The sequence below is a fragment of the Glycine max genome, chromosome 8, assembly GCF_000004515.6.
Source record: "Glycine max cultivar Williams 82 chromosome 8, Glycine_max_v4.0, whole genome shotgun sequence".
In the NCBI taxonomy this organism is placed as follows: domain Eukaryota; kingdom Viridiplantae; phylum Streptophyta; class Magnoliopsida; order Fabales; family Fabaceae; genus Glycine; species Glycine max.
In genome coordinates this window covers 7,143,801-7,168,674 of record NC_038244.2, presented here as the reverse complement: position 1 = coordinate 7,168,674, position 24,874 = coordinate 7,143,801, and the positions used below count along the sequence as shown (strand labels likewise).

General features: G+C 30.3%; 3 protein-coding genes across 5 annotated transcripts; 2 read left to right on the top strand and 1 right to left on the bottom strand.

Annotated features, from left to right (window-relative positions):
• Window positions 1-840: 840 nt before the first annotated feature.
• On the top strand, window positions 841-6,414 carry LOC100791723 (zinc finger protein 4-like). 2 transcript variants are annotated; one of them, XM_041017623.1, is made up of 3 exons: window positions 841-918; window positions 990-1,394; window positions 5,136-6,320. In XM_041017623.1, exon 3 carries the CDS (start codon window positions 5,229-5,231, stop codon window positions 5,982-5,984), a length of 756 nt encoding a protein of 251 aa, XP_040873557.1. In that variant the 5' UTR covers window positions 841-918; window positions 990-1,394; window positions 5,136-5,228; the 3' UTR covers window positions 5,985-6,320. The 2 variants fall into 2 exon arrangements, with proteins under 2 accessions (XP_040873557.1, NP_001241172.1); NM_001254243.2 differs by lacking the exon at window positions 841-918 and having other exon boundaries at window positions 1,130-1,394; window positions 5,136-6,414.
• Window positions 6,415-14,356: 7,942 nt separating this feature from the next.
• Window positions 14,357-18,805, top strand: LOC100791188 (protein OBERON 3). 2 transcript variants are annotated; one of them, XM_006585011.4, is made up of 3 exons: window positions 14,357-15,352; window positions 15,416-16,342; window positions 18,019-18,805. In XM_006585011.4, the coding sequence occupies exons 1-3, from the start codon at window positions 14,545-14,547 to the stop codon at window positions 18,603-18,605; spliced, it is 2,322 nt and encodes a 773-aa protein (XP_006585074.1). In that variant the 5' UTR covers window positions 14,357-14,544; the 3' UTR covers window positions 18,606-18,805. The 2 variants fall into 2 exon arrangements, with proteins under 2 accessions (XP_006585074.1, XP_003531140.1); XM_003531092.5 differs by having other exon boundaries at window positions 14,357-16,342.
• A 3,053-nt stretch (window positions 18,806-21,858) lies between these two features.
• LOC100790661 (probable transmembrane ascorbate ferrireductase 3) lies at window positions 21,859-23,660 on the bottom strand. The gene is given in 5 exon segments (XM_026129451.2): window positions 21,859-22,289; window positions 22,886-23,085; window positions 23,313-23,361; window positions 23,442-23,500; window positions 23,503-23,660. Coding segments are annotated over 5 exon segments (636 nt in total). The 5' UTR covers window positions 23,573-23,660; the 3' UTR covers window positions 21,859-22,031.
• Window positions 23,661-24,874: the final 1,214 nt, after the last annotated feature.

The following is a 24,874-nucleotide window of genomic DNA, read 5'->3' as shown; positions in this document are numbered from 1 at the left end:
TCCTTATCATTACAAGTATAGGCTCACGTCCAATATTTTACATGTGACTTTACTTCAATGCATAATTATAGTTTTATAAACAACTAAAACGGTGCTAATAATATTTTAACAGTGCAGCTCTATTAATGCCAAGGCAAAAAAGGGGGGAAAGAAAAGGAAAGACAACATGCAATGCGCGCAAGTTGGAAAAGATGGGGTACTTATGGGAATCCATATGAATATGACAAAGGTGGCCTGCCTGAGTCAATAAATGGTAAAGAAAAATATCCTCTATAGTTCAAGCTCATAATAATAGAAAAATTATATCACCTAAAGACATAAAGCTAAGGTTAAATATTGAATAGAAGGGACCACTTCTTTTTTGTAGTGGACGAAAAACGACCATTAACAAATTTTTATTTTATTTCAATTATTATTAATAAACAAAAATAAATGTTTTTATGGAATAAAGTTTAAATAAGTTGAGTTCCGACATATTTTAAGACTCAACCAACTGTTACATAAATATTTTCATAGGAATATTAATCGATAACAAAAATCGAACTATCATCTTTGTAGTCATAAAAAAATATTAATAAAAATTGACATAATAATGTGAGATTTTATTGTGTTCACATATGTGAAATGATTTGTTTAACAAGAGAAGTGTTCAATTCTCCTAATTGATAACAACTATCCATTTAAATAAAGATTAGTCTATAATTCAATAAATTTAAACACCCATTTTCTCTTACCTAAAAAAACCTCATATTTATGCTCTAAGTTGAGACTTAAGAGTGGGGTGGGACCATGAAGAGAATTTGTGAAGATAAAACATGGATAAAATTATTAGCCACGATTGATTTTATTAGTTGTTTCACGTTTAGTGTAGCAGCATGCGTCTTCTGCTTGAGTAGCTTAGCTGGTGGGTCTTGGCAGGTAAAGTAGTGATTGCTTTTCTTGTCTATGATGTTTGGTTTGGTCATTTTTAACAACACATCTTCTCACAGTTACAGAGACAGACAAAGAGACAGACACAACAGACACGTTCACACTAATAACATAACTGATAATTAGCCCTTATCAGTTAAAGCTAAATAGAACCTCAAATTCGACAAAAGACGTGGTTCATGTCTTCATGTTATCTGACTTTCTTCCATCTCTCTCTTTCTCTCTCTTCTATGCTTCTTTCCCATAACATAACTCTCTCTCTCTCTCTCTCTCTCTCTGTGATCTTATCTCCTTTTAATTATTCACTCAACCCTTTACACTGGTTGATGCTAAAAAACATGGTACCCTCTATTGTTGGTTGTTGCTGATACTCCTCATAGTCACAAAGTAGGTGGCTAGCAGTAGCATGTGAGTGAAGGAGCCTGCCTGCAGTTTTTTTAATCGTACTGTACTATGTTTGTTATGTAAGTGCCTCTTTTTCACCCATCTAATCACCTAAAGATTTGTTTTTGGTTATGCACTTTCCTCTAATTCTTCCATGCATTTTAAGCCATTCTTCTTCTTCGGCTGCTGCTGCTTTTTTTTTTTCCTTCTTCACTCTCTTCTTTTTTTGTTTCACTTTTAGTTTAATTGTTGTGCTGCTTTTCCTTTTATTGTGTTTTGGAGTTTCATGGAGCTCCACTTTAATTAGCTTGCAGGAAATTAAAAGTTCTGTTGTTGATGTTGAGGATTTTGTCTCTTTTGTTTTTTGTGATGGTTAATGTCAGTTTAGTGACGAAAGAGAAGGACTAAGCCTGCTAGTTGAGTATCAAAATTTAGATCTATGTTTTAAGGAGCAACGGAAAGTCTCTGATTTGATGTTTATAGCATCTGTTTTCTTTAATTTGTATTGTTTAGTGATTTTTGTAACTCTTAATTCCCACTGTTGTTTTTTCATCCTCTTTTCTCCTATAACCATTCTAGACCATAATTAATTACCTTCTTTAGTTTTTGAGTGTCAGTAATCTTTTAATTACCTGTTTGATTTCCATGATTTGGAGCTGTTTTGGGGTGGTGAGTTAGTCCACTATAAGAAAAGCTATCTTTTTAGTGAGTATATCATGTCAATTGATGAGACATGTTGATGTTGGAATAATTATTTGCTTAATCTCTGGATATAATTTACTTAAATGAAATCATACAAGAGTTTGATTTGTGAAATATAAGGAGACAACTCCTTTTGAGTGTTCTGTTAAACCTATCTGATTTAAATAATACATTTTTGCAATCTTAGTTTTATCTTGGAGCAACTCCTGGAAACTTCCTGGCATGACCCTTTTCATCTTAGTATATTTTGAAAATATCATCTGCTTTTGCCAGCTAATAAAAGATTTAAGTCTGTAAAATCTGGCACGATACTCTACCTTAAGACTCATTCATGATTTGAGAAGGACAATTCCGCAATTTACTAATGATGAAGGACAAAATAGTTATAGTTCACAACAACCGACAATACAAAATGTTACTTTTATGCTTTTGCTTAATTTAGTGCATTATAGAGGCAACTTAAATTAGCAAGAAGGGGGGAAAACATGAAGTGGGAAACTACAGTGTCTTGAAGCAGTGGATTATATTGTGCTAATTGCTATGACCAACTAAATAGCCCTTGAGGTTGTCTTATTCACGCACTTAAATAAATAAATAAATAAAAATGGTGCTCAACATCAAGAGACGAGCTAGATTCTACTAACCAGAAGAAAAGATATGAAATGCATTACATAATAATACTCATTAAAGTATTATTATATGATAAGGAACATAAGGTACACTTTGCATTCAAGTCTCGGGTGTTAAGGTCCATAAGGTACATTTTTGCTTTTAAGTCTTGTCTTGTAAACAACAATAGGCTTCTTTCCTGTGGTACGAAATGAAGAAGAATAAAAAAGATAAGAAATTATGAAAACATTTTTGCTACATTGTTGTTATGAAAAGCTTAAAAAATATGAAATAATAAAGTCATTATAATTCTTCATAGGTGGAATCTGATTGTGTATCCCCCCAATCCCTCAATATGCTTGCATTTTTAAAATTGCCTTGTCATGGATGCATCAATTAACACCTGGGTTCATTTAAGGACCCTGTTTTTTAGGGGAAGGACCAAATTTTGTTAGTTGTAACTTAAGTTTCCAATTCCCTAGCAAGAATGCAAGATAAGTTACTGATAATATGATAGTTTGAAGGTCATTTCCTCTTTTTGGTAAATAAAATATAATTTGTACCCTAAACATAATTATTGCCTTTCCTTGAGCAGTTTAGGTGAGTATTTGTGCTCATACCGGTTGTAGATCAAAGTTATTTATCCAGAAATAAGTTTTCAGTGGAAAGTGTTATCCAGATTGGTTTTCCATAAAGTATTAAACTGCATCCGTTTTTTTCTTATATCAGCAAATGTTAGTTTGTTAGTTTTTGTTAATGTTTAGTTGGCCTGCAACAGTGGCCTATAACATTAGTGGACAGGAGAGAACAGTTAACTAGCATGAGTAGCTTATAATTGGTGAGTTTCTTGAGTTAGTGAGTGTTCAACACACTAATGGTGATTGGTAGTAGCATAGTATGTGGGGTAAGGTGGCAATTCAGAGTATAATTCTTAAAAAATTTCTGTAAAATAGGTCTGCAATAAGAGGCCATTATATTTGTCTGCATAGTGTTTCTTTATTTACTGGATAGTTTCCTGTGACCAGAAGTTTCCTTAGACAGTTACTTTTGGTGAAATAAATGTGTTCTTAATTCTTACACTGTGCTTTCGCTTTTATTAGTGTTGGGACTAGACAAGTTTCTGTGTGTAAGGTGAGATATTATAGCAGTAGAAGGGATAAGTTAGAGAGGTTCAAAATATAAGGCAGATTCAATTTGGAAGAAAATCTTGAAATGGAACTATTCATCACCTGGTGTGTCTGAGGCTATCAGATTAAAAAATATGAAATTAAAAAGCAAATGAGTTAATCTAGTACTTTCAGTCTTTTGAATTTCTTTAATAGAGGTAATGGCCACTCTTTAATTTATGAAGAACTGGTTAGTAAACAGAAACAATCATCTATCAAAGATGGTTCATGTCAGCTATAATAAGTATAAGCTTGTGTATGCTTGTAATCCTTAACAAGAATTCTTTTGGTTCATTCTTTCCTATTTAACCTTCATTCGCCAATGTTTGTTTCTATCACTTCCATTTATATTACATGTATTCTCATATCCTAGTATTTTTTTTAGTTACTTCCCAAGTCGCATTTCTCATATATGGTTATATCCTCTTGTGCAAACAAGCATTATTCTTTTCTGCTATAAGTTTGCTGTTTCACATATTGTTATATCCTCTGGTTCATAATGAAGAAACATACTTAGGTTTGTCCTCTGGGAATTCTTTTAGAATAAAAAAGTATTCTACATGAGCCAAATGTTTTAGATTCGAAAGGGACTATGTGAAAAACTGTAAAACTGACATTTACAAAAATACATGTGGTAGGAATGTTTTAAGGTTTGAATTTCTATTCTCTAGTGCTTTATTCACTATCTATCATGCATGATTTTTAAGTCTACGAAAACGAATAAATGTTTGATAACAAGAAATTTGACAACTTTTTTTTTGTGAGATGCTGTTCAAAGAAGCACTACTGTAAGTGAAACTGTTACATGTGAATGTGATTGTGGTTTCTCTTTTCATTGTAAATCGTTTCTTCGAGAAGTTCATGCTTCATACACTGATCTATGATATCTTGATGAAATTCATATATTCCAATTGTTACTTGTACGGTTGTGCTCAAGGTTTGAGCTATGATATCTCTCTGTAAGAAGCACTTGAATAACATGTTGACTATGAATGTATCTGACTTCCTTAGTCTTGTCGAAGGAATATTCCACATAATAATTATCGTCAGTAATATAGAAATCCTAATATCTTTTTATGTTTCTGCAATGTTATTTTTTATTTTATTGATATAAGACTAGTGTATATGTTTTGCTCATATGACGGATAAATACAATGGAATCCATGCAGTTACTTCTCATGTATATGATTCAATTGGAAATGGTTTTATTTTATTGATATAAGACTAGTGTATATTTTATTACTGCCAACTTCATGTTAATGCTTGAATTTGTTCCATTTTTGCACAGTTAATCAAAACTCCAAAATTTTTACATGGCAAATAATGTATTTGATCAAAATGTAGGTAATGGTATCATGGTAAGCTGACTAAAGTGACAGATTTGTTCCATCACTGCCTTCTGAGAAAGAAGTTAACTCTTAGCAGGTCCACACAAACATGATGACTCCAAACTTGAACTTGGAAATCGAAAATCATTCAGAAGGCAGCAGCCAAGTGGCTTCAAATGTATCCTTGCATGAAGCATCTCATGATCTTACAAAGGGCAGCACCACCACTTCCTCCTGTCTCACAAAGGATGAAACTGATCCAGGTTTCATTACCCTTGACTTGACACTCAACTTCAATAATTCCGGTGATGGCGAGTTGAAAGTCTCGAGTGATGCTAGCAGTGAAGTTGGAGCTGAAGCTCCTGCTTCAGCATCAGCAACTCCAAGGGTTTTCTCTTGTAACTACTGCAGGAGGAAGTTCTATAGCTCTCAGGCATTAGGGGGTCATCAAAATGCACACAAAAGGGAGAGGACGATGGCTAAGCGCGCAATGCGAATGGGGATGTTCACTGAGAGGTTTACAAGCTTGGCATCTCTACCTCTTCATGGTTCACCTTTCAGGTCTCTTGGCCTTGAAGCTCATTCTGCAATGCACCGAAGACACGTGCCATCCTCCGTGACAGCACTGAGGGCTCCTGATATGAGAGCTGCTGCAAAATTTGAGAGAAACCAATTTGGATCACTGGTTTTCATGGAAGATGATGATGTTGGATTCTTTTGGCCTGGCAGTTTCAGACAGGTAGACCAACAAGGAGCTGGTGATGTTAATGTAGGACATGCTCAAAGTTCAAATGCTAGTTTAGCTCCAATGGTGCCTCCTCCACCACAAGCTTCTGCATCTCCTGATCTCACATTGAAGCTTTAAGTTTAAGGCTTAAGAAAATGACGATACATACACAAGCAAAGGCCTTCACAAAGTAATAAATAAGTGGCTAAGAACTGACTCATCCGTTGCTTTGCATCCAGCCAAATTTCCTCAACCACTCATTTTTATTGTGAGGGGTTTAATTATCAGAGTTTTTATGTGTATGTATCGACCACTTCTCTTGAGATTTTTTAGTCTTTGATTTCATTCTCTTCAGACATGAAATTATTAATTAATAGGGCGTGCAATGTACAGTGAGATGTGTATTTCCAATGGCGACTTGAACTTATTTTAATCTCACATTATTAATGGTATCTTTTACTTAATTGTTGATGATATTGTATTCGTGGTAATAGACTAAATGTTTTATATCTAAAATCTGTTTGTGATGCACTGTTTGATGGAAACATGAGGTATGAATGTGATTTAATTGGTGGACTTTTCTTGCAGGAGTTGGAATCTAAATGATTAAGGTCATGTTATCACATGTTCAAGTGAGGATTAGTTTCTCAACTCACCTCGTTAAAAACTATAAGATTATAGTTAGTATATAGAGATTGTATGTAAAATAACATTTTCTAGCTAGTTTGTCACATAATCCTCTGGGGACATCACATTTAAGAGAAAGAAAGAAGAATAGAATCTCGAAGGTGATAACGAATAGTAATAGATTTTTTATTAAACTTCCCAAAAAGGAATCTGGTAAGTCGTATAAATGCTACCTTTGAAAAGTAGATTTAAGGAATATTAAGCTTTTAAATTGTCCTTTGTCCCAGCAAGCATATATAAATTAATCCTCGAGGAAATGTTCGTGCAATGTATGCGTTGGCTTGCGGTAAACAATCGTGAACGTTATATTATAACTACGAATATATATATTTTTCCGTCTATGCTGACTTTACGTGTTATGTTTTGTAGGCTATTATTATGTGTTTCTTTTGCTTGAAGTTGTTGTGAAGTCCATTCCAATTGAAAGTGGAGCTTCTTAAGCATCGTTTTGATAAACAATTTCATAAGAAACCAACTTACAACGTATTTCTGATTACGTTCTTTAGTTAGACCTTAATTACTTTATTATGGACGCTTAGCAAGATCTTTGCTTAGAAAATGCTAATTTTGCGTCAAAGTCAAGTCCTTGTGGCTCAAGATTCATCCATGTATAGGGGCAAGACAGAGAGAGGATGCTGAGATACAATGGAACACGCACATGAATTGGAGTAAACAAAGTTTAAACTTATAAAAAGTCATTTTACCATATAATTTTTCATTGGAGTTTTTCTCACAAGTTTAATTTAGTATGTACAAAGTACTAAAATTAATTATTTATTTTTTATATTAAAATTTAATTTATTAAGTTTTTTAGAATATATATTTAAGAATTGCTCGTCATTTTTCTTTTGGTCAACTTACACATGAGTTTACTCCTTAAGAATCATGGTGTACTGGTGTAAAAGTAGGGAAGAAGATGGGCTTAAAGCCTGGTGGATCAGCTACAATATATAAAAAAAATAAAAAAAAAAATAAAAAAAAAAAACAGATGGAGCTTAAACAATTGGACTTTGACCCTTATTTGTTTCCTTTTTTATTTCCCCCTTTTTTCTCATTTTTCTAAAATTAGGGAATCAACTATAGAACACAAAAAAGTATAACATAAAGGCAATTGAATTAACACACTGTTTGATTGAAAGATAATAGAAGAAAACAGAGAAGAGAGGAGGAGTTTTCAAAAACAAAAAACTTATAAGATTCAACTATTTAGAGGAAAGGAGGTTAAAATCTTCCTCTTCCTATTTTTGCCTCCTTTTATGAGTGAAGATTTTGACCACTTTCAATATTGAAGAGACTTGGAGGAAAAAGAAAATGGAGTATTAAACTTTTTATACCATGATAATTAAATTATCTTTAACTTAAGCATTTGAGTTTAAAAATTCATTTTTTTTTGTTGTGAAGATATAATAGTAAATAATATTAATTATTTTCTTTATTCTATTACAAATTAACTTTACCTGTTAAAATCTCTTATTTTATTTTCTTTTCATTAAAAATTTTATCCTCTCTTCCTTTAAACTAAAGGTATAAAAATTAGTGTTTGTGCTTCGTTACTTAGTTGAATATATAGATGGACATTGGGCAAGTAGAACAAGATAAGAGTGGGTGATAAAGTGTCTATTATCATCACATTTAGTTTAAGAAAATAAAAAAGAAGGAAAAATTTAAATTTTTCTCTTAACTTATTTAATTGAATAGAAAAGTCATTATAAAAACATTTTTATCATTATAAAAAATATATAATTCTTGTATTATTTTGTATGAAAAATATATAGGAAAAACATAATTTCATTTTTTTAAGTAAAATCTTTTTATTAAAGAAATAGTTCAATTTTCTAGTTTATCTCATTATTCTTTTTTCCTATCGATCACTTCTCATGTTTTATCTAATAATGAAAGTAAACATTGTTCATCCGACTTGATTATCTCTCCTTTATTTTTCTCTTAGGCATTGTTTGTTTGAGTAGATTTTGAGGAGAGAGAAGTAATCAAGAAAATTATGATAGAAAACAAAGGTTTTAGTTGTTTGAGAAAAAAGAGAAGTGTGAGAAGGGAAAAAAATGAATGGTGAGACCCATGTTAAAAAATCTCTTTAAATGTGATTATATCTGTGAAAGAGAAAAGCAAAAATAAATTAATTATGGAAAAATAATACATATACTCTTTTGTTTTGTACTATAAAAATATGTTATTAAGAACAAATATGTCTTTAACATATATATTCCTTTTTCTTTCTCTTTACTTTTTTTCTCACTTTTATCAATGGAAACAACTTAAAAAACTATTCATTTTTTACTTATTCTTTTTTCTTCTTCTTTCTATTCTACTTTTTTTTCCTTTCAAAATCTCTCATTATCCCAACAGAGCATTAACTAATCCTAAACAAATACTCCTTAATCCTTAATTAAGATGGTGTTTGGTCAAGGAAAAGAAAAGAAAAATTATGTAAATCTCAGTTGAATTTTACACATTTTACACTCTATTTTAATTTAAAATTTTATTTTTATCATTTAAACCAAATACAACATAAGTCTAACCACAATAGAAAAAAAAATCTAAAATAAAAAGAATAGAACGCCATGGGATTGGGTATATCCTTTATTCATAGGCCGGAAATAGGGGCCTTTGCTGTTGATGTAGACTTGATCCTGAGTTGAACTGGACCTGGGACTGGGTCATGGATGAGGTGTACGTGTATCGAACCTAGTATGTGGCCATAATGCTTTCTTTTTTACTTTTTTAAATGGCTTGGTCAAATATGCCAATGCATTAATGCAAGAATATTTATGTTTATTAATTAATCAAAATTAAATGTACGAAGAATGTATAATTAGATAAAATGAAAAATCATTTGACACAAATCACATAAGTACCAATTATTAAATATTTATGTTATTATTAATAACAAATTATAGAATAATACTAAATATTGATGTTATTGGTGCTTTAAATAATCTTGACTATGAATGAATTATTAAAGAGTTTGATAACAAAAAATTGCAAAACCAACAATATTTTAAAAATTATGCCGAACACAAAAAATCTCAAGATCGACACTAACAACACAACAATAAGTCATTGGATGGTTGAGTGGCCACAAGTGTTGGGTGAAGCTACAACAATGAGAGAATGGTCCAAAGAAACCGAAGTATTCAATAACATTTACAACACCAAATCACATTAGTTCATCAAGTATAAGTCTCTTCCATACACTTGTACTCTAACAATTTATCCTTAAGTATGAGTCTCTTCCACATACTTGTACTTTAACAAATTTTCCTTCAAGTATGAGTCTCTTTCACGATTTTCGACACAAATCACATAAGTGAATTTGACACTGTACTTTAACCAAAAATCTTAATGCTCTAAATTATGAGTTTTGTTTTCACTTATATAGTGTTAAACTTTTTCATTCTTATAAGATGTGAGACTTCACCTCACACCTGTACTCCAACAATTCAGATTTTCTTTTCCTAGTTAAAAAAAGTTTAGTTATATATACAATCAAACTCATTATATTATTAATTAAATAAATAAATAAATATTATATATATATATATATATATATATATATATATATATCAAAGTAGTTATGAAAAATATTGACTTACTAATGACAATATTTACTTTTCTTTTGACTTGATTTGATTACTCTTTTTTTCTTGTGTACGTATAATTGCTTACCACTATATATAGATTTGAATCTTTACTTTTAAATAAGAGTATTTTAGGAATTATGTTCTTTTTTTTATTAGGTCATATGTCATAAATGAGTATTTAGTTTTACTTTTTTTAAAATTTATATTTATTTCAAACAATATTGCTTCAATTTATTTTCAGTTTTTAATTTTGAATCTTAATATACTATATCAAATTAAAATATATTTCTTATCCATATAAACTATGATAACATCAATGAATCTTAATTTGAATTTGATTTTAAAATTTTGATAGATTATATAAATATGGATAATATATATCGATTCAATAATTCATTTTAATAATTTTATTCTCAATTTTAGAAGTTTCATTTATTTAATTTATTATAATACAATCAAATAAAATATAACTATTTTACTTGAACCCGATAACCCAAGTTATCAACCAAGTTGACTACTCAAATCCTGAATATCTAGGACATTTAAATAAATTAAGAGAAAAAATTTATACCTTAGTCACAAGATAAAGATATAATTTTAATATCATAAAATATCTTTTATTAGAGGAAAGAAAAGATATCTATCTTATCCTTTTCTATTTACATTATCTTAAAGGAGAATATTAAGATTAGATAATCAATTTTTTTTCTTATATAAGAGACCATTGAGACTTAAGAAGTGTATTGAATTGGGATTTTAAAATACTATTTTAGCATAAAAAAGTCTTGTAGATTTTAAAGATTGTGTAAGAATGTTATGACTTATCAGATTTATTTACAAGACTTTCAAGATAGTTTGAATTTTAATGGATTTATATCATAAGAATTTAAAAGATTTGGAAGGACTTTATAGATTTATAAGATTTAAGAGCACTCGGTGAATTTTTAGAAACACATTTAAAATTACAAGAGATGGTGAAAAAAGTAATAAAAATAAGGAGGTTTGGATAAAAAAAAGAAGTAAAACCAATACAATTTTTTTAATCGTTTAATAGCTAAATTGTTTATAACTTTAAGTCCTTCAATACTAATCATTCTTAGAATAACATATTCTCATTCTCGCTTTTAGATTTGAACAATGAATTTAAAAATATACATTATTATTCTTTTCAATTACAATAACTATTTCATAATAAATCTAATAACATGTGTTAAATGAGGAACAATAATAAGTCTATACTAGAAGGGGATGATGAGAGTGAAAAATTTGTAGGAAGGTTACTGAGTTATAAGGATTATAAAATTAAGGGTGACACTTATGAAAATAGTATGTCGAATAGGGTATGGACATAATAAGTATAAGAAAAACATGATTGACATTGACACATAAGACAAACATTAATTTAATTTATGTTTAATTATTCATTTGGTTCATCATTTATATTTTAATTCTCTTGTTTGAAAGTAGTTTTTTTAGTCTTTATAATTTGCATTTTAATTCGTTTTAATGTGGTCTTTTTTATCCCTATACTTTATATTTTAATTCTCTTTTAGTCTTTACCATAAAAATATGAATAATATTATCCATTACAACTAACTACAAAATATATTAGCAAGTAATTCGTAACTATTTCATCGCAAAATAATTTATAATAAAAAAATAGTTCATAGTTTATAACTAATTTGTAGCTAATTATTTTTACATATTTTTTTGTAGTGAAGACTAAAATGTAATTAAAATACAAATTATAGAGACTAAAAATCTTACTTTTAAACTATAGGAACTAAAAGAGAATTAAAATATAAATTATAGAGACTAAAAAAACCACTTTTAAATTATAAGAACTAAAAAGGTACGAATCGTGAAACTTTAAGAACTAAATGAGTAATTTAACCTTTAATTTAGAAAGCAAACGAAAAAGTATAAATTGAAAGAGTATATTTGATATTTTTTTATTATAAAAGAATAAGAGAAACATATATGACACACATATTAAAGAATATTCTTTTTTTGCCAATTGTTTAATATCACTTTCCATTGAGTAGATCTCGTTTTGCATGTTGAGTATTAAAGAGAAAAGAAAACATATGTGATGCGAGAAAAAAAGAAAGTATGATAACTAATATAAAAAATAACAAAATAGTCTAGCAAAATCTTAAGGGTTTGGGTGAGATTGTTTGATAGATATTTTATACATAAAGTTAGATAAAATTCAATCCATCTTAAAAAATAATCAATCAAAATTTGTATATTTTTGAATATCGAAAATAATTTTTTTAAATTATAAAAAATCTTAATTAAACACCACTAGATTTTGCTGTATTCCTTAACAAATCATAAAAGTCTTAATTAAATACCCAAAAACTTATTTATATCATTTAAAAATTCTGATTGAATATCACTTGACTTTATATATATATATATATATATATATATTTTAAATTCTTTGAAATCCTAATCCAATACGTTCCCTTAGTTAAATAATTCTAATTTCAACTCACAAATTTTTATTTGCATACTTTTATGCCTTAAACTTGAACATAAAGTATCTTTAGATATACCTCCATCATAATTTATGGAGAGACTCACCAAAGAGCATCACATTAAACAAGTCTTGTCAAATATAATAAGAGCACTAACATATTATTTATAAAAAAATATATAACACATTATTTTTATTTTATATATTTTATTTTGATTTTAAAAAGTTCTATACAGTATACGGTAAACTTGCTATTCAGTTATGAAAAATAAAAATATCCAAATAAATAAACTTGTTATTCAATGTATAAATGGACCTCTATCATATCATTTATTCATGTCTGATCACTTATGACAAAAAATAATTATTATTTAAAGAGAAAAGTTTTAAGTATCATCTTTCTACTTTAAAAAAAAAAAATCCTCTTTCGAATTTGACTGTATACACTATACATTTATGATTTACCCTTTACAAAATTTGGAAGGAAAATGAGGAGAAAAAAAAAAGGGGAGCATTTTCACTTTCAGAACATTGACTTTTTGTTTGTAGTACATTAAATGTATCGCCGTGTTGTATATTTACGGGGGAATTTATTGTCTTATTATTTTTCCATTTGGATCCATTCAGCCGAGTTTGCATACCAAAAGCGACACACAGCTTTGGCCAACATTTAACTTTGAAACGAAAGGAAGCAACGTGCCATTTTCCGTTGTTCATTTGTGAGCCTGCCGGCGGCTTGTCCCCCCTGCAATAATCTCGTGAGTTAAATTATTTTTAAAATTTTATAATAACTTAAACATCTTATTCAATCTTAATAAATTTGAACCCTTTCACATCTTTTAATACTAGTTCAATTTAAATTTGTATCGCAACAGTATTTACATGATAATTAAATAAAAAAGTGAATTTTATCAAAAATAGTAATTTTTAATAAATTTCAATTTTAACTACTAATTATAGAAAGAGTTTTAGAAGAAAAAAATATCATTAAAATTTCTTATGATTTAATAGTGACGTATCAACAATGTATAATATTTTTTCATTATTATGTAATTATAAATCATTAATAGTATAATTTTTAATATGTTAATATAGAAATCAACAAATTTATTATATAGACTGATTATATTCCAAGAAAATAAATAATAAAAATAAAAAAATAATTTTCTTAAAGTTATACTTTGAATAACTTATCTATGAACTAAAAGTATAATTAAATGTTTTCTATTATATTATTGATGTAAAATATTTAATACTTTATGATTAATTTTTATCAAAACATTTAATTAGTCATCTTTAATAAATTTTTTTTTTAATTATATATTTTTTTCATTCACAAAACTCAAAATAAAAACTTTTCTTAATGAATCCGGGCACAAATTCACTTTCTTAATCAACTTTATATTTATAAATATCTTTGTAAAAAACTTATGTTGATTTTATCATAAAATAAAATAATACATAAAAAAATTAGATGTAGTTTCTTAATTAATTTTAGTATTTTTTATTAGAATTAAAGCTTAATTTTAATACTTACTAAGGTCAGTGACTGAACGACCACTTCGACACATTTGAGAGCTGGGCTGTTTGATAGGGAAAATTAAAGTTGCAGTTAAAGAAAAAGAAAAGAAAAAAAAAAAGAGGTACATTTGAGAGTAATTCTCTTCACTTTCAAGGGTTAAGACTGTAATCTCACACATCCAGAAATGCATTCCCTATATCACCGTTTTTATTACACCCCCACAGTGTGAACACTTGAAAAAATAATCACATTCCGGCCGTTGCTTGCAGACTATCCCAAACCAAAACCAATGCTCAGAATAAAAAGAAAAAATAACCTCTGATTCTCCCTTTATTTTCTGAATTGCCCCTCTTAAGTCTCAACCTTCTTTGTCTCCTCTCTCTCTCTTTCTCTCCTTCCTCTCTGGCCATGATTGGAAGTAAAGATCGTTCTGCTGACTTTGAAGGTGAGAACTCCAGGAGCAAGCTTTCAAGGCACAATTTTGAGGCCAACAAGGAGTACCCAGATGAAAAAGGTGTTGAATTTCTGAGGGATTCATCAGAAGTGGGTGGTTGTGGTGGCAGCTCAGGGTTGCAAGAGTTGACCCTCAGCTACCTTTGTGACAACCCAAAATTCAATCTTGCTGAGAAAGAGATTCCTGGTAAAAGCTTGTTGGAGAAAATGAGCCACAAAGGTAAAGAGGTTGTGGTATGTGAGAATTCATATCAAGATGGGAAATGGGTGGAAAGAGATTTCCTCAGCCTGAGTGAGCCAAGAGAAGATTCTTCAAAGAGATCCCTTGAGGAAGTTGTTGAGAGAGAGAGTAATAGGGAGAAGAAGCCAAAATTAGAGATTCTCAACCTCTCTCTTGCTTTGCCTGATGTGTCACTTTCCCTCACAGCCTCAAACGCCTTGCAAAACGGTGGTGATCATCAACAACAAGTTAGGACTAATCCTTGCAGGCCATCATCCACTACTCACACTTCATATTCCAATGACTACACTGCAGCTTCTTTGTCTTACTCTTATTCCCACCCTTTCTCTCACAACCCAAGTTGTTCACTCACCCACAATTCAACTGATATGTTTGATTACTCAGTGAGCAAAGATGACCAAATTTGGAACTGTGGAGAGGGAACTAATGGCTCAGTGCATAGTAGGTTCAAGCCAATTAGAGATGGCTTGGTTGGTTTATCCAACCATGGTGGTGGTGGTGGTATTAGTTCCTTTATGCAAGGTAATAATAATAGTCAGTATAAAACTACTACTAGTTCAGATAACCATTCTTTTTTCCCTTCAGAGTTGCCAGCAAGGCCAAGGTTTGAGGCTCAGTCAGGGGACTCAAGAGGGAGGAATTCTGAGAATCTGAGAGTCTTGGATGATGGGAAGGCAAGGAAGATTTCTAGGCCAGAGAGGATTGTTAGGGAAATTGTTTCAGAGTCTATACCTGTCATGACATTGACAATTCAGGAGCTTACTGATGATGTCATAGCATCAACTAAGGAATACTTGAGGAATCTCATTGAGAAGCCTGAGAAGAAAGAGGAACTGGTAAGCCTGCAAAGCCGGCTCGAGAGAAGATCTGACCTTACCAAGGAGAGTCTTTCAAAGTGCCATAAGGTGCAATTAGAGGTTTTAGTGGCTGTCAAGATGGGGCTTGCTAGCTTCCTATCTAGTCAGATTCAGTTGTCTGAGATGGTAGAGGTTTTCTTGTTTAAGAGGTGTAGGAATGTAACCTGCAAGCATTTGCTTCCTGTTGATGATTGTGACTGCAAGATTTGCTCAGGGAACAAGGGCTTTTGCAGTTCTTGCATGTGTCCTGTCTGTTTGAACTTTGATTGTGCAAGCAACACTTGTAGTTGGATTGGATGTGATGTTTGTTCACATTGGTGCCATGCTACTTGTGGCATTCAGAGGAATCTTATCAAGCCTGGGCCTAGCTTGAAGGGGCCTTCAGGGACCTCGGAGATGCAGTTTCATTGTATTGGCTGTGGACATGCCTCAGAAATGTTTGGTTTCGTTAAGGACGTCTTCGTGTGTTGCGCAAAGGATTGGGGGCTTGAAACCTTGATGAAAGAGCTTGACTGTGTAAGGAAGATCTTCATGGGAAGTGAAGATCGCAAAGGGAAGGAATTGCATGTTAAAACTGATGACATGCTATTAAAGCTTCAAACTAGAATGATATCTCCTTCGGATGCCAGCAGTTACATCATGCAATATTTCAGCTGTAAGTGTCTGGACTGTGGTCTTTTCAATTCATATTTAAATTTATGTGTTAATTTTAAAAAAGCATATATTTACTTCATAAATATGGAATTTAAGTGCTAAGGATGCAATCATAGATACAGCATTTAAGTGCTATGGATGCACTATGAATACATCATGATTTGCTTTGTCTAAATAAAGAGTAAAGGATCAGTCCATTTTCTTCAATGGGATTGAGTTAAAAAAAAAACACTTGATATGTTAGTCTTTCAGATTCTAGTGTTATAGTTGCATGAAAACATTTTCATATGATATGAAGGGTTTGTTTGTAGTACCATTATTGATTATTTATTGGAAGTAAAAGTGGTGGCTTTTTTATGTGATTTGGTGGGATTGTGAATAAGGGAGGATTAAATATATGCTCTGGTGGAGCTGTGGAGGGAAAGGATTACTGTTGATAAAATATATTGTGCTTCAAACAGAAAAGAATACAGTATGGCACAGATTGACAAAATGAGAAGCTCAAAATTATTCTCGTTTTACAATTTACTTATGGAACTTTGACCGACAAATAATTATGCTCCTTAGTGTTTGGCTGTCCAACTCAGTTTTCCTTTTCCGGCATCAATTTTTTGTTTGAGGTGGGAAATTCAGGGCAAGTTGAGAAATGATTTGGACTTTAAGAATGAGAATTGAGAACCATTATAGCTGGTGTTTTTAAAATGGATTATAAGCAGGTTTGCTTTTCATTATTTTACCCCAATAAAGGAATATTCGGCCAAAATTTCTCTCTTGAACATTTTAATTATAAGGTTTTTAAAAAACAAAAGCTAATCCTTGCACATAGTAGTATATGGGGGATTTGAATGTCATTTATAAAGTGATTTGAGACTGATGGATTTTTTTATCAAATTCAAAGTCGTTCTGTGACAAGTGACAACCAATCAGGCTTGTTTATTTACCACATCCAATTAGCTTTAACTATTCAGCTGGATATTTACTCCCATCCCAGGCCTGTTATTTCCTGTGTAGTTTTTTGGTGAGCGCATATTACTGGCATTTCATGCCCTAACAGATCCAGGATGCATATATCAGTGGAATCATCTTGTAGTTTTTAAGTCAGTCAAGCTCAGTATTACATTTGATAGAGTTCAATAAGTTTTTATCATTGATTGAAAAAATAAAGGAAGAGGAATGCTGTTTTTAATACTGAACAGCCTATACATCAATCGGTTATGATCTTCTGATGCTCCATTTGCATGGATAAGGAATTATGTATTTAACGGAACTATTTGCATCTTCTTCCCTCCCTGGTTAAGATATATTTACATTTTAGCATTGGCATTTGGTACTGAAAGATTCAATGAGAAAGGAAGCAATGGAATGCCATAGGTTATTGGGAATTGCAGTGGTGGGGGAAACTAGAAAGATGTGTATAAAACTAAGTTGCTAGTATGGTATGGTTGCCTTTATCTCTTTGGCTTTGTTGAATATGTTTGATGAAATAATTCAAACTACATGTGACCCAGTGATTTTTTATCAAATGTCCTTTTGTGTAGAAGCCTAGAAGGCCTTTCTCCTTCTTTAGCTTAGTTATTGCTAACCTTTTTTTTTTTTTTTTTATGAAGGCATGTTTGCTTTAATTAAATTGCTGACAATGATATCTAACTGTTGAGAGATATTTTTTCTGTTAAACAGATGCGGACAGCATGCCAGACTTTCCTGCTTCTGGTATTTCTTCAAAGGATTTGTCAGCCTCTCAATCTAACCTTACAAAGGATACACCATCTCTTTCAAAACCTAATTCTCTATTACCAAAATATGGTTATGACATGGGCTATTCTAGGTCACATCCTGATGCCATGTCATGTGATCTACTTCAGAAAGACCTCAAAGCTTCCATCTTAAGTGAACTGAAAAATGAGGCTGATTTTCATTTGGGGGCCTTATTAAGGAAAGGTGGACTTGAAAGTTTGGAGAGCATTGTGAGGATAAAGGAGGCAGAAGCCAGAATGTTTCAAACCAAGGCAGATGAAGCAAGAAGAGAGGCAGAAGGGTTCCAGAGGATGATCAGGACGAAGACTGCGCAGATGGAAGAAGAGTACGCCGAAAAGCTTTCCAAACTCTGTTTGCATGAGACCGAGGAAACGCAGAGGAAGAAATTGGATGAACTGAAAGTCTTGGAAAATTCTTATTTTGATTACTATAAGATGAAAAAGAGAATGCAAGATGAGATTGATGGTTTGTTGCGGAGAATGGAGGCAACAAAGCAGCAATGGGTTTAAATTTATATTTTGGTTGCTTTTCCTTATGTTTTCTTATTGAGGATACTGCTAAATGTGTGTAATTTATTGAAATGATGTCTTGGTATTCTGGTGGTTCCCAGAATGGATGGTTTTCGATTGATAAATTCAAGTTTTTTGGTGTCTCAACTCTGTTTCTTTTTCCTTCATAAATGGAGACGGCACACAAGTTTGGTGTGAAAGCTTTGCACTTCATGTCACTGTTTATATACGACTTAAGAGACTATAAAACCTGTAAATTTTTTCGTTATCACATATCGTTGTTGCACATAGATTTGCATCTTCCTTTATTGTTATAACATTTTCCCTTTAAGAAATTGAATTGTTCTTTTCTCCATTTTATATACTTAGCAGTTCTGTTTATGCTTAGATCATACAGTATTATTTTTAAAAACAATTTCTTTTTTTATTATTAAATTAGGATAAAACATTTTTAAATAGGTCTTAAGCATACCTCTGACTGTATCAATTAATTGGTGGAGTTATTAGTTTAAGTGATAGAGATTTATGTAATTGTGTTAAATATTTAGAGAAAGATTTATAACTAAACTGAAATAAGATTATCTTCTTTGCTAAAGATACATGAATTTTAATAGGAAAAAAGTTTTCTCAAGCATGTTATTATACAAAGATCCTCCACTAAGTAGGAGAGAGAAAGCTTGACATTATTAGTTTGTTAATTGTTGCTCTTGGTGGATGGAGCATAAAGGAGGACAGTGCTGAAAAGCACTTTGCTTGAATATTATTTGGGTTATTCCTTTATTAGGTCACCGTTGATTGCGGTTTCTTACACCATAATTTGGAACTGTTTGTGCTTATGCTGTGTTTTGCCACTCCCAGCATTGGAACTAGTTCCACCAAGGTGATAATGAAAGGGAATCTGTATACATTCATAGTTCCATTCATATTAGTGTGTGACATCCAACCAATCAGCTCAAATTGGATTCCATTCGTTTTATTCTTATCAAGTATAATCACTAAGCTGGTTGTGTAACGGTGACTTTCACCAAAAAATTTCAATTTGCTATTATATTATGGTAGAATCGAATTTTCATCATGCTTGAGGAATGTAATCAATATACTCTATGATACCGTTTTTTAAAATACGATTTAATATAATTCTTAATAACAACTTACATCAGAGTTTTTTTTTTAAAAAAATAAACCTTACATCTCAAATTGAAATTGGACAACTAACAAGCTAGATAGTTGAGTTATTTAACTATTTGATCAAGATTCGATTTCTAGTAATTTAAGATTCAATTTCTGATTCAACGTATAAAAAAAGATTATATCCTAATTTGATAATCTCTCTCCTAAAAAGACTAATTTATGCTGGGAGTACATATAAAAAAAATCAAAAGTTGAATCAATTGATAATAAGACTTTATAATTATATGTTGAAAATCTTAAGTCACTTAGAGAGAAAAATTATCTCTATAATATTTGGATATTTAAATGAAAAGAATAAAAAATAATGAAAAATATAATTTATATTAATTATCTTAACACGATAAAAGTGGTGAAGATGAAAATAATGAAGTGATAATAACAACAATGATACTGACAGAGATCATAAAGAGAAGAGAAAAATTTTATAATGATTAAATTGTAAATAAAAATAGATATTTTGTCTTTTGAGTATTTTATACTAGAGAAAGAAATATTATATGATTTATCAAGTGAAAAAAACAAAACTGTTATCTCATCCATCTTTATCTAATTTGTAACATTTCATTTTTTAAAATTAAACATAAAACAATTATATTTATGTTGTTTAGTATGTCACATTTTAGCAAAATAAAACGAACTGAATTAATACTACCAATGCCGTGGCAAATAGGGATGGACACGAGTCACTGTGAACCAATTTAGTCATAACTGGACTATTGGATTTATTATTAAAATAATAAAAAAGTGAAAAAAATAGAAAAGTGATTATAATAACATGCAATTTTATACATTTAACTTAAAAATAATTTTTTATTTACTAGTCTAATATGAAACATCTTAAATTTCAAGCTAAAAGTTAAATCATGTCTTACACTAAAATCATAATATAATAATCATTTATGAGTAACCTTAAAATAAAAAATACAATAAAATTTGGTTGGACTAAAAAAATAAAACTCTAAAGGTTAAAAAAAACATAATAAGTAATTGAGTGAATTGAATTATATTAGATTTTCAAAATCCAAAATCTAGATCTGATCAAACTCATCGAAATGACATGTTTTCAATCTGATTCGAACTAATATATGAATTATTCGATTTGAATTGGTTCAAATTCACCATATTATCGGATTGATTTGAATCCATTATTACTACTGGTGGCAGCTATTACGGCGATTGCAACCGAAAACAGAATCTGGACCAAAAGGAATTGAAGGATATGTGCGTTGAGAAGTGAGGAAGCAGATTATGTGTCAAGTTCTTTCCAAATAATGCATCGACTTTTTGTGAATTAGTCAACAATTCTTTGAACTGTGGAGTGGGTAGTTTGCCAGTTGGAGAATACGGAAAAGTTGCTAAGTTCAGACTTTAAGCAAAGTGAGTTTTGATGTAAACTAAAATAATAAACATGAAGGGGACCACACCTCTAGTTTTTAGTATTAGTTATTAGTATTATTAATTAAGGATAAGATGGTAGAGGAGTTGCACCAAAGAAAGTTTTAAGGAGATTGTGATCATACGTCTAGATAGAGGGATGTGTGAAAAATTTCACATGACGAATAATTATGAAAAAATAGAACATGTTGAAGTTTTATATCGAATATAGATAATATCGAGATAAACTATATAAGTAAAAAATAATCTTCATAAATTTATTTTATAAGTTTGAGTTAAGTTCAAAATCATTTTTCATGTAGGCTTAAGTTGAGGGAAACCTCATCCTTGTGACGTGGGTGAGAGTTCAATCTCTTTCCTCCAAACAATAATGCCCTCTCAAATATAGCCAAAACAATTATATTTTAATATATTTAGTTGATTTATCATATTTCATGCATAATTTAATCTTTTAATTATTCGTATAAGTAAGTCGAACCTCCTAATTACTTTTAATTATCATATTTAAACCATAATTATTTCTTTAAAATATGTTGGGCTTATTGCAAAAGTTTTTAAGTTCACCGCTAACTATTCATGAATGCTACGGGAACCAATACAGAGAGGACCACACAGAACCAACTTATTTTTAGTATGGAAACAAACCGCCTCAATTAGTCAACTTAATTATATCTCACAAGACTCCAAAAGATATTGAGAGAAAAAAATTACACAAGCCATTTCCGGCAAATAAAAACACAATTACAAAAATAAATAAATAATGAAAGGGGAATGCTGGATCAATCCAATTTGAATAATTAAGGTACATGGAAGTGGAGAAAAATGAAGCAATTGATTTGATCATGCATAACGTGGCAAACCCACTGACATATCCACAAAGACTCCAAACAAGAGAATTGCAAGACCCGTGAAGTTGATCAAATGAGATTCTCTATGGTGTGTGACGAGTTTTATCATAGTGTACTTCTCCATCAACCCTGTTAGTGCAGCACAAATTGCCATGAAAAATAGTGCTCTACCAGCTGCTACGTGCCATGGGGCCATTGTACTCCTTGATTGTGCTGATCCTTGAAGCATAAACCCCAGTCCCATAAGCCACTGCATGCACTCAACAGTCACGTCCCAGTTATTCAAGTTTTAACATATATATGACTTATATATTATTGAGTAAATTATGCTTACATTTTCTAGGATTTTGTCAAATTTCTTCTGATGTCTATTGTTTTTCTACTCTGACACGAATTCTTCTTAAATCATTTGAAAACATTACACATGACACTCCTTAATTATTCAAAAAATTAATAGTATTACATAGTGTTCCTCTATAAAAAGAATGCTGTACAATATTAAAAAAATCTCAATAAGTTTTAGAGAATGCGAGATATTTTAGGTCTTCAATGCAGTTAAAATCATATATAGGCATTCATTATTGTTAAGATCATGTACATAAATGTTATGTTGAAATAAATTTCTTCATAAGTATTTATATATAAATATAAATAAAATAAAATAATTTTTTTATAATAAAACAAACTCATATATATACTTGACTTTAATAATAGAAGTTTTTTATTTATTTAATTTGTAAGTTGATTTTAGTTTATGAAATAAACTCAATTTATTTTATTTTTATTTTTTCTCCCGCGATGGAGTACTCAAAAAAAAGTTTAAGATTGTATAGACTTTAGACATACCTGCAAGCCAACCAAGCAAAAGGTGCCAATGCCAATCCATGAATGGAGGCTGGTTACGTCCTCCCAGTTCACCATATCATAGAACTTGAAAACGGCACATAAACCAACAATCCCAAGAATTATAGCTATGAAATGAAGTGTCAAGTGAATTATCTTGCGTGTTTCATGTGATCCTGGCACCGTTTGGTGTGACAGTATTGCTGCTCAAATTTCACACACCAACCTAATTAGTTAATTAATCGATCACTTTATATAGAAAATGATCATAAACTGTATATGTATCCATATATCACACACATCAAGTTGTTCACATCTTATTATATATGTTGGTTAATTAAGTCGTTAAGGGAAAGAAATATGCTAAATTGGGATAACAATGATGAATTGATCAATGCAGTAGAAGGGACATGATGTGGGAGTAAGATACCTAGACCAATAAGGAAAATGAATCCGAAGAACATCATAAAAGGGTGAACCTGCAAGGTGATCAGATGAAGTAGAATATGATTTTTGTGTATTAACAAAGACAAGAAACACAAGAATTAGTGTTAATTACATTGAAAACACGAAGTGGATTTTGAGAATCATATTCAATGCCCTCACGATAATGCAGCACCAAACAAGCAAAAGGATTAGAGCAAGAAGGCCAAATAAGTGTGCCAAAATTGTGGTACTGTATGAATTCATCCTAATGGATTAAGTGGGAGATAATTAAGATGAGAGAAAATTTGGAAAGGAGTAATAGAGTGAGTGAAACTTGTTAATTATAGTACAATTTTTTGCTGGTTCTGACATGGTATTATTCTGCTGTGATTCAGTCTTATAGAGTTTACCTTTTGATAAAGTTCACAAAAGAGGGAATTGCTTGATCTCTTGGTTTTGGAATTTTGAATGGAAAAGAAACTTTAGGCATAAGCCAACTCTAGCAGTTTCTAAAGTAAATATTCTTATGTTAGAATGGTTTCCAATTTTTGTCTACTATGTATATATAGTCTTTTTGCATAGGGATTGATGCCCCCATTGTCAGAGTATTATACACTACAAACCGTGTAAATGAAATTAATTAATTTCTGTGTAAAAATGCAACTTTTGATATTAAACTATTTTTCTTCTTATTAAATAATTTTCTAAGTAGTGATTAAATAATTAATAGTAATAAAGTTTTTATTAAAAAATTTACTAGTATTAGAGATGCATTAAAAATTATAATAAAGGTATTTTAGTCAATAGAGCTCTAGGGAATGCTTTGGTTGTTATGTTTGAAGAATTGTAGAAATACAACTATTTAACAAACTCTTTTTATAATATACTTTATTATTTACTGTTAGCAAAAATTGAGTGAGAATAAAAAAATTATAAGTCCATATCATTAAATAGCAAGTAAAACTAACAAAATTTTATAATTTTTAATAAATTCAGACTATTAATAAAAATATATTTAAAAGAATGTATTAAAAAGTATATTATTAATATATATATATATATATATATATATATATATATATATATATATATGACATTTTTTTACACATACTATATGACATTTAGTTTCTTGTTATCTTGTCTACCCACGATTTATGAAATCCGGATTCTTTTTAAAGGGTCGCAGCTTTTCTTTTTTCTTTTTTACCAGTTCCCAGATAAATCATAAAAGGTAGTATAAACGAACAAGGAAATCAACCTACGAGGCAACAATAAGGAATTACTTAAAGGAGGAATCTGCCCATACATATGAGGTAACTAAGAACCTCTTAATTTTAAAGAGAGAAAAAAATTAACAGTAAAAAAAGTGATATTCAAAAATGTTTTAAAGACTGAAAATAAAATAAATATAATTTTTAGGGCTAAAAATAAAAAATAATTTTGTAAGAAAAAAAACAAAAAAAAAAAAGATAAGATAGAGATAAAGATATATTTAAGTCTAAAATTAATTTGGTTGGAATATACTTCAGATTCTGTTTAAATTAATTTCAATAATATTTATATTGA